The 14,458-nt window shown below is 57.6% G+C and overlaps 1 protein-coding gene across 4 annotated transcripts in view; it reads right to left on the reverse strand.

The window, feature by feature from the left end:
* The window catches only part of SSBP3 (single stranded DNA binding protein 3), a 52,665-nt gene extending 42,192 nt beyond the window's left edge, over positions 1-10,473 (reverse strand). For all 4 annotated transcript variants that reach the window (XM_065655794.1, XM_065655793.1, XM_065655796.1 and 1 more), the window contains exons 1-4: positions 10,146-10,473; positions 9,962-10,034; positions 9,717-9,778; positions 8,964-9,048 (exon numbers count right to left, since the gene is read on the reverse strand). In XM_065655794.1, the coding sequence (XP_065511866.1) occupies positions 8,964-9,048; positions 9,717-9,778; positions 9,962-10,034; positions 10,146-10,201 (276 nt within the window). In that variant the 5' untranslated portion in view covers positions 10,202-10,473. The remainder of the gene's footprint in view (positions 1-8,963; positions 9,049-9,716; positions 9,779-9,961; positions 10,035-10,145) is intronic.
* Positions 10,474-14,458: the final 3,985 nt, after the last annotated feature.

Here is a 14,458-nt window from a genome sequence, read left to right on the forward strand (position 1 = left end):
GTACAAAGGCTTTATATAAGGCATGTTGAAAACTCCTTGATGACTGCAGGTAAGGACGGACAAGCTGTCAGGACGTGCCATGACACCCTGAAGTGCTCTGGGACAAGCAAGTAGATGTGTTTTTAATGATGAAACGAGCCCTGGAAGCCCCAACCTGGACCTCTCTCCAGAGGAGACCAGCAGACATGAAGCACCCAGGTGCTATCAGCACAGAGATGCCCAGGATAAAAAACAAACAAACTAACCAAGCAACCAACAAACCTTCCAAACACGAACAGCTGATTTTTCTTTTTGTTCAGGGAAAATAGATGCTGAGCTGGTCTGAGGATGCCCACACGCAACACGGAACAGCAATTTCTTCCTTGTGAGCTCCCACCTCCATCCCCAGCCATACCCCACCAAGCACACCCCTGCCATAAGCCCCCGTAATGTGACCAAGTGCTCTGGAGGAGGGGGCCATCCCTGCCTCAAACCAGCCCCCAACAGGGTTTTACCAAGTCAGCCCTACCTCCTGGTTCACACCTGCACCCCCAGTTGGGAGAAAGACCCCAACAGCAGAAGGGTCTCCGTCACCAAGGGGCAGACCGGCAGCCTCCCAGAGCCACAGGGATGCAGGAGGAGGGCAAAGTGGGCTGAAGCTGCAATGGAAAGTCACCCCAACACTGCTCCCAGCCACAAACTTCCCCCCGCCTTCACCTCCCTGCCCCGCAGGCAGATGGGCGGTGGTGCGGGGAGGCCGGGTGTGATTTACACCCCACCAGCTGCACTGCTCCTCCGCAGAAAGGAGCTGAGGGGGAGGGAAGCACCTCTCCCCCCTCTTCCTCCCTGCAGCATCGCTCCTGGGAAGGGGGCTGCGGGGGCTCAAGCAGCCCCTGCACCCCATCAGCTGCCCTTATCCCTAAGGGAGCCCCCCCCCAAAAATGGGGATGAGCACCTAGTGAGGGCTGGGCAAGGAGGATGCTCTGCTGGGCTTTGGCCGGGGAGTGGAGCCGAGCAAGATGCTGCAGCCTTATCTGCCCCCCCCAAACCAGGGTGTGCTGTGAGGAAGCGCCCTGCCCCCTTCCCTGGCATGTACCGCCTTTTTTTCCACTTAAAAAAAAATAAAAATAAACCACAAACCCAACAAACCAAGCTCCCAACTCCTCCTCCCCAGCACAGAAACTGAGCTGCAAAGTGCAGCTCGGGGCAGGCAGGGGGCACAGCCAGGCACCACTACCTGCCCATGGGGGTGACGGGGGGCTCTTCCCCCTTACAGTTGCCAGAAATTAATAAATAAGTGAAGCCAAGTTTGGAACACGCTTGCAGCAAGCCCCTTTTGGGAGGAATGGGATGCCAGTCAGCTGCTCGCCTTGGTGGGCACCCATGGGTGCTGGGCCAGGCATGGCGGCAGGCACAGGGCTGGGAGCTGGGACAAGGGGGATGCAGGAGAAAACCCACATCAGGGAGGAGGGACCGGCTCCAGGAACACCACGGGACGCCAGCGCCCGAGCTGTGTCAGACAGGTCACGCTCGGGGGCAAAGCAGAGCCGCTGCTGCACATCCCCTGCTTCAGTCTGTAGCCAAAAACATCCCAATTATAGGTGCAAGCTCAGCCCTGCGAGGCTGCAGGAAAGCAGCCCAAACCAGAGAAAACGGGAGGGAAAGCCCCCGCAGCCCAGCCCCTGTTTGAGGCAGGCAGGAGGGGTGGCGAGAGCTCATTTTCACTACAGAAAGCCGCCGCACCCTGGGGAGGAGAGGCACCAGATCAAATGTTCAAGGGTTGATGCAGAAACATAGAAAAAAAAAAATAAATAAAAAGAAAATGTTAGCTTAAGACACAGCCAGAGGTCTTCCTTTGGACTTTATCTTGAGGTGGCAGGCTGCAGCGGCGCTGCCTCGCACATGGACAGACAGACAGACCCTGCAGCCTCCTGCCCGGTACAGGGAACACGGAGGTGGAAATCACCTTGTTAAACGCTACCGGTGGTGGTGGCGATGGCCACGGAGGAGGAAGAGTAAGGCAAGTAGGAGAGCAGTTGGTGGCCAGGTGTGAAGCACCACTTTGCTCTGCCCTGCTGCCCCAACCACATGTCAAACATACAGGCATGTGCACGTACTTCTATATCCATATATGTGTCTTAATTCTGCATACTACACAGATATAATTGCATGCATACACATGCATATATACATTTTGCTTAATTCTGATATTAACGGTCTCCACGCATGCAGCACTAAACTCCGTCAGGAGATCAGGCATTTCTCCTTGTCTCCAAAAAAAAAAAAAAAAATAGATGATTTAAATGCACAAACCTGAGACAAAAGAAAAGCTGGTGTCACTGCAGGGGGAGGTACACCCCATCTATGCCCAAATCTTACCCAAAGCCATCCGGGTGTCCTTCTCACCCCAGCTGGGCACAGGGGATGGCTGTCACCACCGTGGGATGCAGGGACCAGAGCAGGGAGGTGGCAGAGGGAAGCAGCTGGGTCCCACCATGCGTGGAAAGTGGTGCCCACGCCACAAGCAGCCGCCCCCATATTTTGGAAATCCCCCCCTGACTGCAGAAGGTATTTGTTTACTTGCAAAGAGACATTTTTGCTCCGCACCAGCCCAGAGGAGAGCACTGCATCCACTCCACCGAGCCCCCCCCCAGACCAGGAGGGTCTCCCCAAAGGATCTGCAGGGTCAGGACTTGGAGGGAGAAGTTGCTGGGATATAAGGGGAGGACATACTCGTGGTCAGGGCTGAGCAGAAGCCTCAGCGGGAGTTTGATAACCCGCCCCAGGAGCGGGATGCTGGTGAGGCGGGGGTGTGACGCTCGGGGGGACGCATCCTGCTCCGTGGTCCCCGTGGGCAGAACCGGGCTGGGATGCACCGAGGGGATGAGCTGCTCTGGGTTCTGTACCTTGCCCTCTGCCACACCGTTTATATGGATTTCAAAGAAAAACGGGACCAAAAGCCGCTGCAGCAGCTCCCCCAACTCCTCTCTAAAGCACCAACCCCATCAGCGAGGGTTTTGCACAGCCGGCTGCCATTTAGGAGGTGCCAGCTCTGCCGTGGGGGCCATGCGCGGTCAAAGAGGAGAAAGAGCCGGAGCCCCCCGCCCGCTCCCCGGGACAGCTGTTTCCAATAGATCCAGGGACGGCTTTACGAGAGAAAAAATAGGGAACAAAAGGTAGGAGAAAATCCAAGTTTCCAAGGTAAGGAAGGAAATGATCAGGGGAACAGGAAAGCCTCACTCGTACCCAATACACGGCGTCCTGACCTAACGAACCTCCCCGCTGCCCCCCCGGGCCCCGCCACCGGCCGGCCTCCCCGGCATGGCGACCGGCGGCCCCTCGCCCTCTTTGTTCCTGGGAAGGGACCCCGGAACGCAGGGGAGGGCAGGGCTGCGAGCTTTGTGCTCGCCCAGAGCCCAAGCATCTGCCGGGGAGGGGGCGGCCGCTCCCCCCACAGCCCCCCGCGCCGGGTCCCCTCGCCGGCCTCACCGCGCTGGCCCACGTGGCCGCGGCTTCGCCAGGGCAAACAATGGGATGGCGCGGGCTGCCGCGCTCGCCACGCAAGGCCTTCCTCCTCCTCCTCCCCGCCCCTCTCCAGCACCGGGGCGGGGGGGGATTAAAAAATAAAATACAAAAAACCCACAGAAAATAATAATAAAAAAAAGACTCAGATCCACCTCGTTCTGCACATCGGTTCATGCGAGGCGACACCACGCTGCCCCGCGCACATCGAGACGGGCGATGGGGCTGGCAGAGCGGGACATCCCCAGGCAGCACCCAGACACCCGCCCCAGCAGCCGGGGTGCCCCTGCCCACAGCACAAACCCCCACCTGCCCTCCCATCATCAGCCAGGATTGAAGAAATTCTCCCCTCTCCTCCCATAGCAGCCCCCGGCTTTTTGCGGAGAAACCCCTCCCGGATTGGAGCTGGAGAAACTTTGCATCTTCACACCATTTGTTGACATAAAATCCATCCCCTGCCTTACTTTTGCAGAGGCACTCGGGGTGGGGTGGAGGGGGGGGAACGTCTGTTTCCATTTGAAACTGTCAAAATTAGCATTCAGTAATTAAAAATCACACCCTTTCTCTTAATAACCTAACCAGCATGATACAATCAGGTTGTGCCAACTCTTTAATCTAATTGACTAATTACAGATTTTAATTTAGTCAGTTACTGAACAACTGTTGACAATTTGTTTTCATTAGGGACAGAACAGGATAAATATTTAGGCTCCCCAGTCAAAGACTAAGACATAAGCTCTGGGCTCTGACCTCCAGTTTCCTGCCGGCAGCTCCTCCATCAGCATCACCCCGGGAAAGGTGCCGCTCTGAAATGTCCCGGCCAGGCAGAAGTGGAGGTTGCTCCATCACAACAGCCAGTGTCATTTAAAATAGAAAATTAAACTACTCCAGCTTTGCACGGCACTCCAGCAAAAGCAGGGTTTAAGGGACTCAAGCTTACAGGCAGGATGGGCGCACCAGTACCCTAAACTGGGAGGGAAGGCTAAACCCAGCACACTGCTGGGAGGGAATTTCTTAAAGTGATGTGGAGTTTTGCAGCTGCTCCTGGCAGCCTGCCACTCCCAAAGGAAACTCCTCTCTCTGGTTACCTACCAGGGAACCCTGTCCCCGCAGAGCAGCGCTGGATGGAGCCCAGATGGAACGCTGTCCGGCACAGAGATGGGCTGGAGCAATGCGTGCCATGGGCTGAGCCCCGTGCCCAGGGCTCCGGTGATGCCCGGGGGGGCTCCCAGGGGCCACACAAAGGTGTTTCCAACCCCTGTCCCTGCATCGTGCCAAACCTGCCCCAAAAACATCTGCACTCTTACGCAATATGTTTCTAATACACTGGCTGCAAAGGGCACATTGCAGAGGCACTCATGGACCACCAGAGCTGGAGAAGCACTCATGGATCTCCAGCACTACCACCACGTGCACAGAGGTACTCAAGGACCACCACCACCACGTGCACAGAGGTACTCAAGGACCACGACCACCACGTGCACAGAGGTACTCAAGGACCACCACCACCACGTGCACAGAGGTACTCAAGGACCACCACCACCACCATTGCAGAAGCATTCATGGACCTCTGCCACGAGTCCAGAGCTATTCATAGACCTCCACCACCATCATACTGGCCCCACACAGTTATGAGTGCTTGGAACGGAGGTCTCACAGCCTTTGCTGTTCCTGGAGCAAGAATACAGTACGGCACGGGAGAGGCAACAGTCACACCAAACCCCTCACGCATGCAGAGCATCTGCTCCCAGGAAGGGTCCCACGAGGCTATCTCGCTTGCCAAGGTGCCACACCATGAGGTGGCTACACAGACCACAGGGAGCAGAAGCTGCTGTGACAACCAGGATGGGATGACACGAGCCCCAAGCGCACCATCTTTTCCCAGATGACACTTAGAAAGAACTGCAGCAGCTTTCCAAAGTTAAAAAAAAAGAGCAATAAATCAACGCTTTGCGTTAATGGCAAGTTGGAGCCACCACTCCCGTACATCTTGCACTGCAAAGAAAAGAGCATTTCAAAGGCTCCCAAGTGTGGGTCATTCTCAGGGGTGAGCTGGAGGAAATGGAAGAGGAGGAGAAGGATAAAGTCAAAGTCTCCAGCAGCCAAAGGCTACCCTGACTTTTCTCTCCTGCACATTGACACACCAAGCTGGCCGTGCAGGCAGAGCAATACCACAAAAAAAGTATGTAGCAACAGCCAACTAGATTTAAGTTCATTTTCTGTAGCTCGAGGCCAAAATCGACTGAAGTGGTTCTGGTGATCAAGTTTTCTGCAATTCCCCTTTCTATGTATTAGCTCTTTGACAGAAATTCACTGCGGTATTTAAACTGGCAGTCATCACCGCTAACTCAAATTGTATTGGCTTTCACGGCGTTGAAATGCTCAACTGCGACCAGCCATCGGCCAATTCCCAGATAACGCGGCGGCTGAAATCCCCTGTCATGCCGAGCGATCCTGTTGCAAGCCCGCCAGCTCTGGGAGCTCACGGTAACGCCGGGACACTCGCCACGGGATTCTGCCTAGCAAAGGAGCCCAAATCAATAGCTATGGGTTGAGTTTTAGGAGCTGACAAGTGTTCATGGTGCTGCTAACTTGGATAAACTCTGTTGATACAGGTGGGAGAGGCTGACTAATGACCCTCTGACCAGCACAACTTGTTAGTTGTGTTAACAAACTCACAGCTGTGCTGGAGATGGAAGGAAAGAGGCTCAGTGTTCCTCCTACTTGCACCTGGCAAATCCCTGGTCCCATCACCCCTTTCCCAACAAGCACCTTTCTACCCAGTCCCATCACCCTTTTGTCCCAGCTTAGGAGAAAAGCCTCAGGAGAAAGGTAAAAAGCAACATTTCTCAGCCGTGGCAAGAGCGTGCAGCTTTCAAGGGTCTTAAAAAAAAAAAAAAAAAAAGAGAGAGGTGGGATTTCCTTCCCCCTCCCACCACCAAAGAGTTCAATATTAAAAACCAAAGGGGGAAATTGGTGATTTGTTCTGCTGCTCCTAATAGTTTTCATACGGCTACACTGGGAAGTGAAGTGGAAACGACACAGCATGCAAACCCCACCGTTAGCATCCCGCTAGCGAGGTGCACTGCTCTCCCTCCCGCAGACGCGTCTCCTGGGTGAGCACCCCGCCGCTGCCGGCTATGGCACAGCAGCGAGCCAAACCCCGGCTGGCCTGGCACTGCCACGCTGCTCCCAGAGCATCCTCCTGCCTTGTGCTTCCAGCAGCACGGTAAATACATCATCTTTGGGTAAATAAACACTGTATTTTGGGCAAACACTGAGCTGGCAGCGCAGAGGTTGCCCATCGTCAGTGAAGTGTAAATACGATGCTCTACCAATCTGGGCCAAGGCTTATATTGGGATGTTTTTAACCACAACTACCATATGAAGTGATTCATGACTCACTGGTCCAGCCCCATTCGGGGCTCATACCCCATTTTAGCTGCCACGCACCGCTGATGGGTTGTGTGGTTTGGTGCTTGATAAAAACGTGCGTTCTGGCTCCGGTGCCCATTGGCGAGTTCGGCCACCGCGCTCACCGGCACCGCCAGCCCGCTCCAGCACCAAGGCTGGCAAGAAACAAGGTGCTATTCATACACCCCTAGTTATCATTCACTTCTTTGGTCAATAATAAAGTTTTCGCCAGGTAGGGCCCTCGCCCTGTAAAGTACACGCTGCGCTGGGAAAACACTGCCGCTCGGAGAGGGACTGCACTGCGAGCATCCACCACTGGCCACGTCGGGCACGACAAAAACAACCCCTGTTCTGAGGCCAAAAGACATCCAGGGAAACAAAACCACTGCCACCAAGCCACAGCACAGGAGAGCAAAAAATCGTCTTATGAGTCTTGGCGGTAAAGCCCAAAATGTAAAGCACTTGGGGCTGTTACAAAACTGCATTACACCGAGAATTAAAAACAATCAGGATTGTGTCTATTTACTGTAAGCTTAAAGCAACGTGTATTAAAGAAGTTTATGCGAGTCATCTAATGCACTCAGGCCTTTTGTTAGAATTATTACCAAGCTAAAAAAAGATTAATTTCTCTAAATACACTAAATCCTCAGACACGACAAGAAGACTACCGTGAATGGAGCATTTCCATGTCTTGATTGCTTATGTCATCTTCACCTGTGGCTTTGCTGCCCTAAGATATACCTTAGCCTTGCTCCTGATGAGCTTGCGATCCTAACTGGGCTCCAAAAAAACCCAGATTTTGGCCCAAAACGCCCAGGAAGTGAGCAGCTGCCCACACCCAGCCAAGCACTGGTAGATGTGCTGCCAATTGCCAGCTCTGACCCTCAGTTCAGGAGTTCACCATCTTAATCCCACCTAGTATAAACAAGCGATGCAGAGAGTGGCCGCAAGGAGTGACAGACGGATGGACAAACCCCCACCTAGCAAACACCCAGAGCCGCTTCCCCCATGCCTGGGCAGAACGGGCATTTTTCCACCCTGGGCACAGAGCAGAGGCAGCCTGGCAGCCAGCCCAGGCTCTCCCGTGTCCCAGGGTGACCACCGTGTCCACCACCAGCACGCCGGAGCACCACAGAGGTCCCCGAGACGCTCGCCCAGCGCTGCTCACCAGCAAACCCTCGCACACCCCAACCCAGCCATGCTGAGGCAACAAGAAACTCGGGAAGGGAGGAAAAATGGTTTCCATACCATAGGCTCCCGGGAGCAGACAAAACCAGCTCCTGCTGCAGGGTTTAAACTCACTTGACTGGGGTCCAAGCCCGCAGCCAGGTGACTAATCCTTTGATGCAAATTCCTCCCGACACTGCGGGTGCAGGTGACGCGCGCGGGACGGGAGTGGGCAGCCCACCCATCGCCCACCGCAGCCAACACGCACCCTCACCAAGAGGTGTCTTTTTGGGAAGCACCTCAGCCCCAGCATCCCACCCCAGGAGCATCATCCCTGCATCACAATAACACTCCTCTGGACAACAACCCAAAATACTGATGGACGAGATTCACACCATCAACCAAGTGGGGTCCACAACACCACCTTTGACAAGCAAACATCTCCACCTTGCTGGTGTCAAGGGAGGACTCAGACAACCAAGAAGGCTCCCAGCCTTGTCGAAGACAAGGAGATATTCATCGGGGCATTCCATGGCATTTTGGGAATTCACCCCTCCACAATCCAACCCCCGCCCACCCTTCGAGGTGTCCTCAGCACGAAACATCTCACCATGCATCCTATAGTAAACACTTTGATGTCCATCGCTATGCAAAACTGCTTAGTTCTACCAGTAGCCTGTACGCCTTTAAGTGCTTAAGATAAATATCTGAGCCAGTTTACATAATTGCGACATTATGAAATACTGTTCAGTCAAATCAGAACATTGTTGGTTAAAAAAAACATGCTTTTGCCAGTCGGTTACGTTGGCTGTTGGTGCGCCGGAGAAGCCGGAGCTCCCCAACGCTGTAATTACCGTGAGGATTAGAAACTTGTTACTCACATAGTCATGAAAGGCTTTCGCTTCACTCGAATGTTCACAAGTGTCTCGCCTTTCGGGAGCTGCACAGTAAAGGTCCCAAAACACGCTGCGTGGTGGAGAAAGTCGATAGAGGAGGCAGTTAATCATCAGTGATCGTGCACCGAGACGAGGTGGGGGGTCACGGGAGGTGAGCAGCTTCCCACCCCACCGGGCCCACGGTCGGGGAGGGAACCTCAGCCAGATCCGGCCATGCATGATGCCACTCGGACCTCTGGAAGTGCCTGACCTGGTGCTGTCCCCAGGATGGGGGATGTTGAGTGTTTTAAGAGGCAATCGCAGCCTTTAAGGGGTAACAACCCCAGCACCTCATGGACCTCTCCAGCCCTGGCAGCAGCGCTGCCGCCTCGCCCTGCCATCCCCCGGAGGGGGGACCCCAACGGCCGCACCACAGCTCGGTCCCTCGGGCCCCACCGAGGGCTGCCAGGCCTGCCCGCCGCCCCGCAGCCCGCCCGCTCCCGCGGGGCCGGCTCGGCCGCCCCGCCGCGCCTCGGCACCCCGCGGGGAGCGGGAGCGCGGAGCCGGGGCGGCTTGGGGCTCGGCGCGCCGCTGCTGACTCACGCCCTGGCCGGGGCTTCACCCCGTGGGGCCGCGCTCCGCCGGTGTAACCCCCCCCCAGCGCCCCGGGGCTACCGGGCCGCTCCCAACCGCCACGGGGCACCGTGAGATGCTCCCACCCGCCAGGACGACTCCCCCCGCGCCGACCCCGGCACTTACCACCACCAGGAGTGCAGGAAGCCGGGGGGCTCGCCCAGAGTGATGTTCTTCTCCCACCGGATCTGCGGGCGAGAGGAAGGCGGTGGGGAGGGGGGGATGGGAAGGGGTGGTGGTGGGTGGTCACGAGTGGGCGTGGGCCCCCACGCGCGGCGACCCCCCGGCGCCGCCGCCGCCGCCCCGCGCAAGATGGAGGGCGGGCGTGCGTGCGGCGGCGCACAAAGGGCGCGGGGGGCGGCGGGGCTCACCTCGGACAGGAAGGTCTGCGCCGACTTCTGGGCGCCGACGTGCAGCAGGTACTCATAGACGTACAGCGCCAGCCTGCAACAGCCGAGCGGCGGGTCGGCGGGGGGAAAGAGGAGGAGTTCCCCCCCCCGCGCCCCGCACAAAGCCGCCCCGCCGCCACCCCGCTCCCCCCGCCGCCGCGCTTACTTCTCCCGCGCCTGCCCGTCCGAGGGCACCGCCGAGCCCTTCCCTTTGGCGAACATGGTCCGCGCCGAGGAGGGAGTGGGGGGGGCGGCCGCCGCCGCCGCCACCACCACCGGGAGCCGCTCTGCCCGCCGCGGAAGGAGCGCCGGGGGCTGTCAGAGCGCCGGCCGCCGCCGCGCCCCCATCGCCCCGCGCCCGCCGCCGCTCGCTGCGCCCGCCGCGCCGCTGGCCGCGCACCCGAACGTGGCCGCGCCGGGCACCGCCCCCCCTCCGCCGACGGGCGCTCGCTCCCGCCAATCACCGGCGAGGAAGGGCGGGGCCGACCCGCGCCACGCCCCTCTCCGGAGGCGGCGGGCGGCCTCCCGCGGCGGGGAAGGAGGGAGGGAGAGCGGCGACGCGCGGTCCTAGCGTCCCCCCCGCTCAGCCCGCAGGCGGCGCACTTTCCCTAGCGCGCCGCCGCGCCATGGCCCTTTAAGGCGCCCGGCCGCGGCGCGCAGCGCTCGCTGATTGGCCGGCGCCGCGGAGACCTCGGAAGGGGGGACTTGAAACCGCCCGCCGGGCACGAAGGTGGGGGGAGCGCGTCGGTGCGCCCGGGCGGGCGCTGCCTCTGGCCGCGGCGCCGGGCGGGACCCGCCGGGGATCGGAGCGGTGCCCGCTCCCCACCGCCTCCGGTCCGGCCCCGGCGAGTCCCGCCCGGCGCCGCGCACCCCAACCCTGCAGTGTGGGCGGTGATCTCAGGGCCGGGAGCCCTAAGAGCAGGCTGGGGCCGCCCCCCCAGCCCCGGCTGCCAACTCCAGCGCTTCTGGTCTCGGGGCGAGGCTTGCGGTGGGGCCGCTGCTGCCGGTTGTGCTTGCTGCCCTTAAAAACAAGGGGAGAAGCCACCGCCGTGGCGCTGGGTGCAGCCCTGGGCTGGCTGGGGGGTCCCTTTTGCCTCTCGTCGGGGGCTTGGGCAAGGCCGCATGCACCCCAGGGCAGCCCTGCTTTTGGGGGGCTTGGCACCCCTCGCCCCATTCCTACAGCAGCCTGGGAGTCCAAGGACCCAGCGCTTGTGGTGGCAGTTTCCACGGGAACAGAGGTTGGAGCAGCACAAAAACACAAGAGCTGCTCAGAGCTCTTCCCCCCCTGCCCCGGCCTCACCTCTACCTCTGAAGTGACTCGCTGAACCAAAACCAGCAGAGACGGAGACTGCATGTTAGTTACCACTTGTTAAAATGAGGATGTTACGTGCACCAAGCTTCATCCTGCAGACGCTTGAGGAGTTTTGAGCGAGGCTGCGTGTGCCCAGTGACCCTCCTGCAATGTGGGGCGGCGATGTGGGGAGCCATGGGGTGCAGAAATGACTCCTCCGGCGGCAGGCAGTCCTGCTGCGCCCCGTGGGAATATTCCTGGCCACCGGGACCTGCCTGAGCAGGGCCAAACTCGCTTTAGAGCAAGGTTTAAAACAAACAGGAGGAAAAAAAAAATTATCCTTGCAATGCAGTAGGTCGAAAAGGATCAAAACTCGAAGGCACTCGAGGTCCTCTCTTTGGGAAGAGAAAACCCGGCACTTTGCACAAGTTTTGCTTTGCAGGGCAAGGTGATGGTGGAGATGACAAGACGGGCTTTGGGGGCTCTGCTCCATGCACGTCTCTGCGGCAGACCAGAGAGCTGGGCCAGGCAAATCCCAGACTTAGTGTCTCCTGAGCCTTCATGTCCCTCTGCTGCTCTGATGGACTCAAAAATAACTGGGAGCCTCCCCCGGGACTGAGGCTATGGGATAAATTTGACCCTTCAGCAGCACGTGAGGCATCTGCTAAATATCCCCGGTTAAAAATAATACTCTCATATTCTGTACCCTCTGTGTGGAGGTGGAAAGCATTATTGCCACCGGTGTCATGGGTGCCATGCCCTAAGCAGCAAAAGGGCCTCTCTGTGCCCACTATCACTGTGCCCCACTCCTGTTCATCAGGAGTTTGTTTTCTTTTAACTCCCTGATTTTCTGGCATAGGTGAGTAGCCAGAACCCGGTCACCTCCTGTCCCCAACCCCTGGCGTTGTTCGTGACATGAAGCTCGCACAGGGAAATGCGATGGGAGCCAGGATCTTTGCCTCCTTAGGTGCCTTCAGCTCTCTGGTGTTCAGCCGGGAGCGGAGGACATTGCTAAGATGCTCAGAAGTGAGAGCAGCCTGGGGCAGGGCAGGGAACCACCTCGGTTCTCCCTCCTCTCCTCCGGACCAGCTCCAGTTCTTGGCTGTTGCCAGGGGAGATGGAGAAGAGCAGTTGATGGGAAGCTTCCCGTAAGTGGCACAAAAAAAAAGTCTCAATGTTGGCATCCTGACCTACCAGCCACCGAACGCCGACACAGCGAGGGTGGAAACTCGTGACCCACGTGAATTCACAGGGTACCAGCCCTGCCTTCGCATCTTCCGCGACCTGGTGATTAGAGCAAATTATAAAGCTGGCGCTTTGCACCAACTTAGCTAAAGATCAGAAGGGAGACTGATTTCATATCATCGCCACCACAGAATGTAATTAAATGGCTCTGCAAAGTTTTAGCGCAAGTTGTGACAGGAAATCTGGGAAAAAAAAAATCAAAGAAATCCCCATACCTGAAGCCAGCAGCTCTGTCTAGCCAAGCCACTGGTAGACATACCAAGGCTATCGAGTGCTCCCGAGGCTCGGTGGGCAACCTGTGGGCTACCTGGCTTGGCTTTCTCTTCGGCAGGAGTTTTTCTTGGATTGCAGCAATTAAGGTACCAGAATTCATTAAAAAAAAAAACCAAACCAAGAGCCCAGCTGGTTGTTTTAACCACCTGTCTGTGGATTTCTCCCTCACCGGTGCCGTGTTGCACAGCACCCACCCGGTACCCAACAAACCCCACTCCGCCGAGCCCGAAAGCAGGAGAAGGTGCCGGGGGGGAACAGGCAGCGTCCCCCGGGCACAGCGGGGACAAGACACGAACGCACCGGGCGCTGCCGACGGCTCGGCCGGGGCTGCTGTGGGATCCCCGTGGGCAGGGATGTGCAGCAGGAAGGACAGGTTTGGGAGGGAGCAGCTGTGGGAAGAGTGGCCTCGCCACATTGCATATTAACACTCTGCGTGCTTTAATTGCGGTGGGACCTCTTGCGCAGAGCCATTAGCATGCAATGTGGAGGAACACGTATTTTTGGGATGCCTGCCTGGCTTGCGGACTCTCAGCCAGTGGGAGGAGGTGGGCCATGGGATGCAGGGAGAGGTGTCTCGGCCCCCATCCTCCCCCCAGGGATGCCGCTGGAGTCGCAGCTCCTTCCTCCAGCCCCTGAATCATCCCCGCTGCCATCTGCTGCACCCTCGCTCTTCCCCGCAGATGTCCTTCTTCCTTCCCCAGGAGGAGATGAGAACCCAGGATGAGGTGCCAAACGCGACTTCGAACAGCATCTAATAAAACATGGGATTAATTTCTTCTGACTGGTGTTCAATGGCTCTGATTAAACAGGGCAGGATTTAATTAGCTTGTTTGGACTGCCTGGAAACCCCTGCCAAAGATGAGGGAGCCTCAGCAGCTGGGTCCCCCTGGGCTCCGACCACAATCCGATGGGGGCAGGCAGGACCTTCCCCCCCATGCAGCAGAGCCCACTGCCTGCGCTGCCAGGCCAGCAGCTCCTTTGAGATCCCGTGAGCACCCTCTAACAATCAGGACGGGTGCCCTTGGCTCTGCTTAATTCCAGTGACACCCATGGAGCAGGCATGGGGGGACAGGGAGGAGCAGGACAGGGGGTGATGGAAACACAGACAGGTGGGTGGCCCTGCTAAGGGGACACTTCTGTCTTCCCGAACTGCGTCTCACCCTCTAAACGCCGTGCCTCTCAGCATAAACCAAACTCACCCTGCCACTAAGCCCTTGAATTTAAAGTAACCCTGTTCTCTCCCTGATTTACTACCAGTTGCTGGCTCCTCTCCTCTCCCTCCGCCTGTCTCCTTTAACCCATTTCATTATCTATGCTAGCTTAGGCTTGTCTACGTGGGAACATCACGGTGAAGTTATTGCAAAATAGATGGGCTGTGAATGTAAAGCGTGGCAGCTCTTCCCTGGCAGCTCCTGGCTCGGATTCCTCACCAGCAATACCTGCATCACCTGGGCTGCAGGCAGCCCCTGCAAAGGCCAGAGCAGGAGCACCCATGGTGATGGTTTTAAACTGAAGGAGGGGAGATTCAGGCTAGGCATGAGGAAGAATTTTTTACACTGAGGGTGGTAAAACCCTGGCCCAGGTTGTCCATAGAGGTGGTGGATGCCCCATCCCTGGAGACATCCCAGGCCAGGCTGGATGGGGCTCTGAGCAACCTGAGCTGGTGCAGA

Source organism: Caloenas nicobarica, chromosome Z (assembly GCF_036013445.1).
Source record: "Caloenas nicobarica isolate bCalNic1 chromosome Z, bCalNic1.hap1, whole genome shotgun sequence".
NCBI classification, from domain to species: domain Eukaryota; kingdom Metazoa; phylum Chordata; class Aves; order Columbiformes; family Columbidae; genus Caloenas; species Caloenas nicobarica.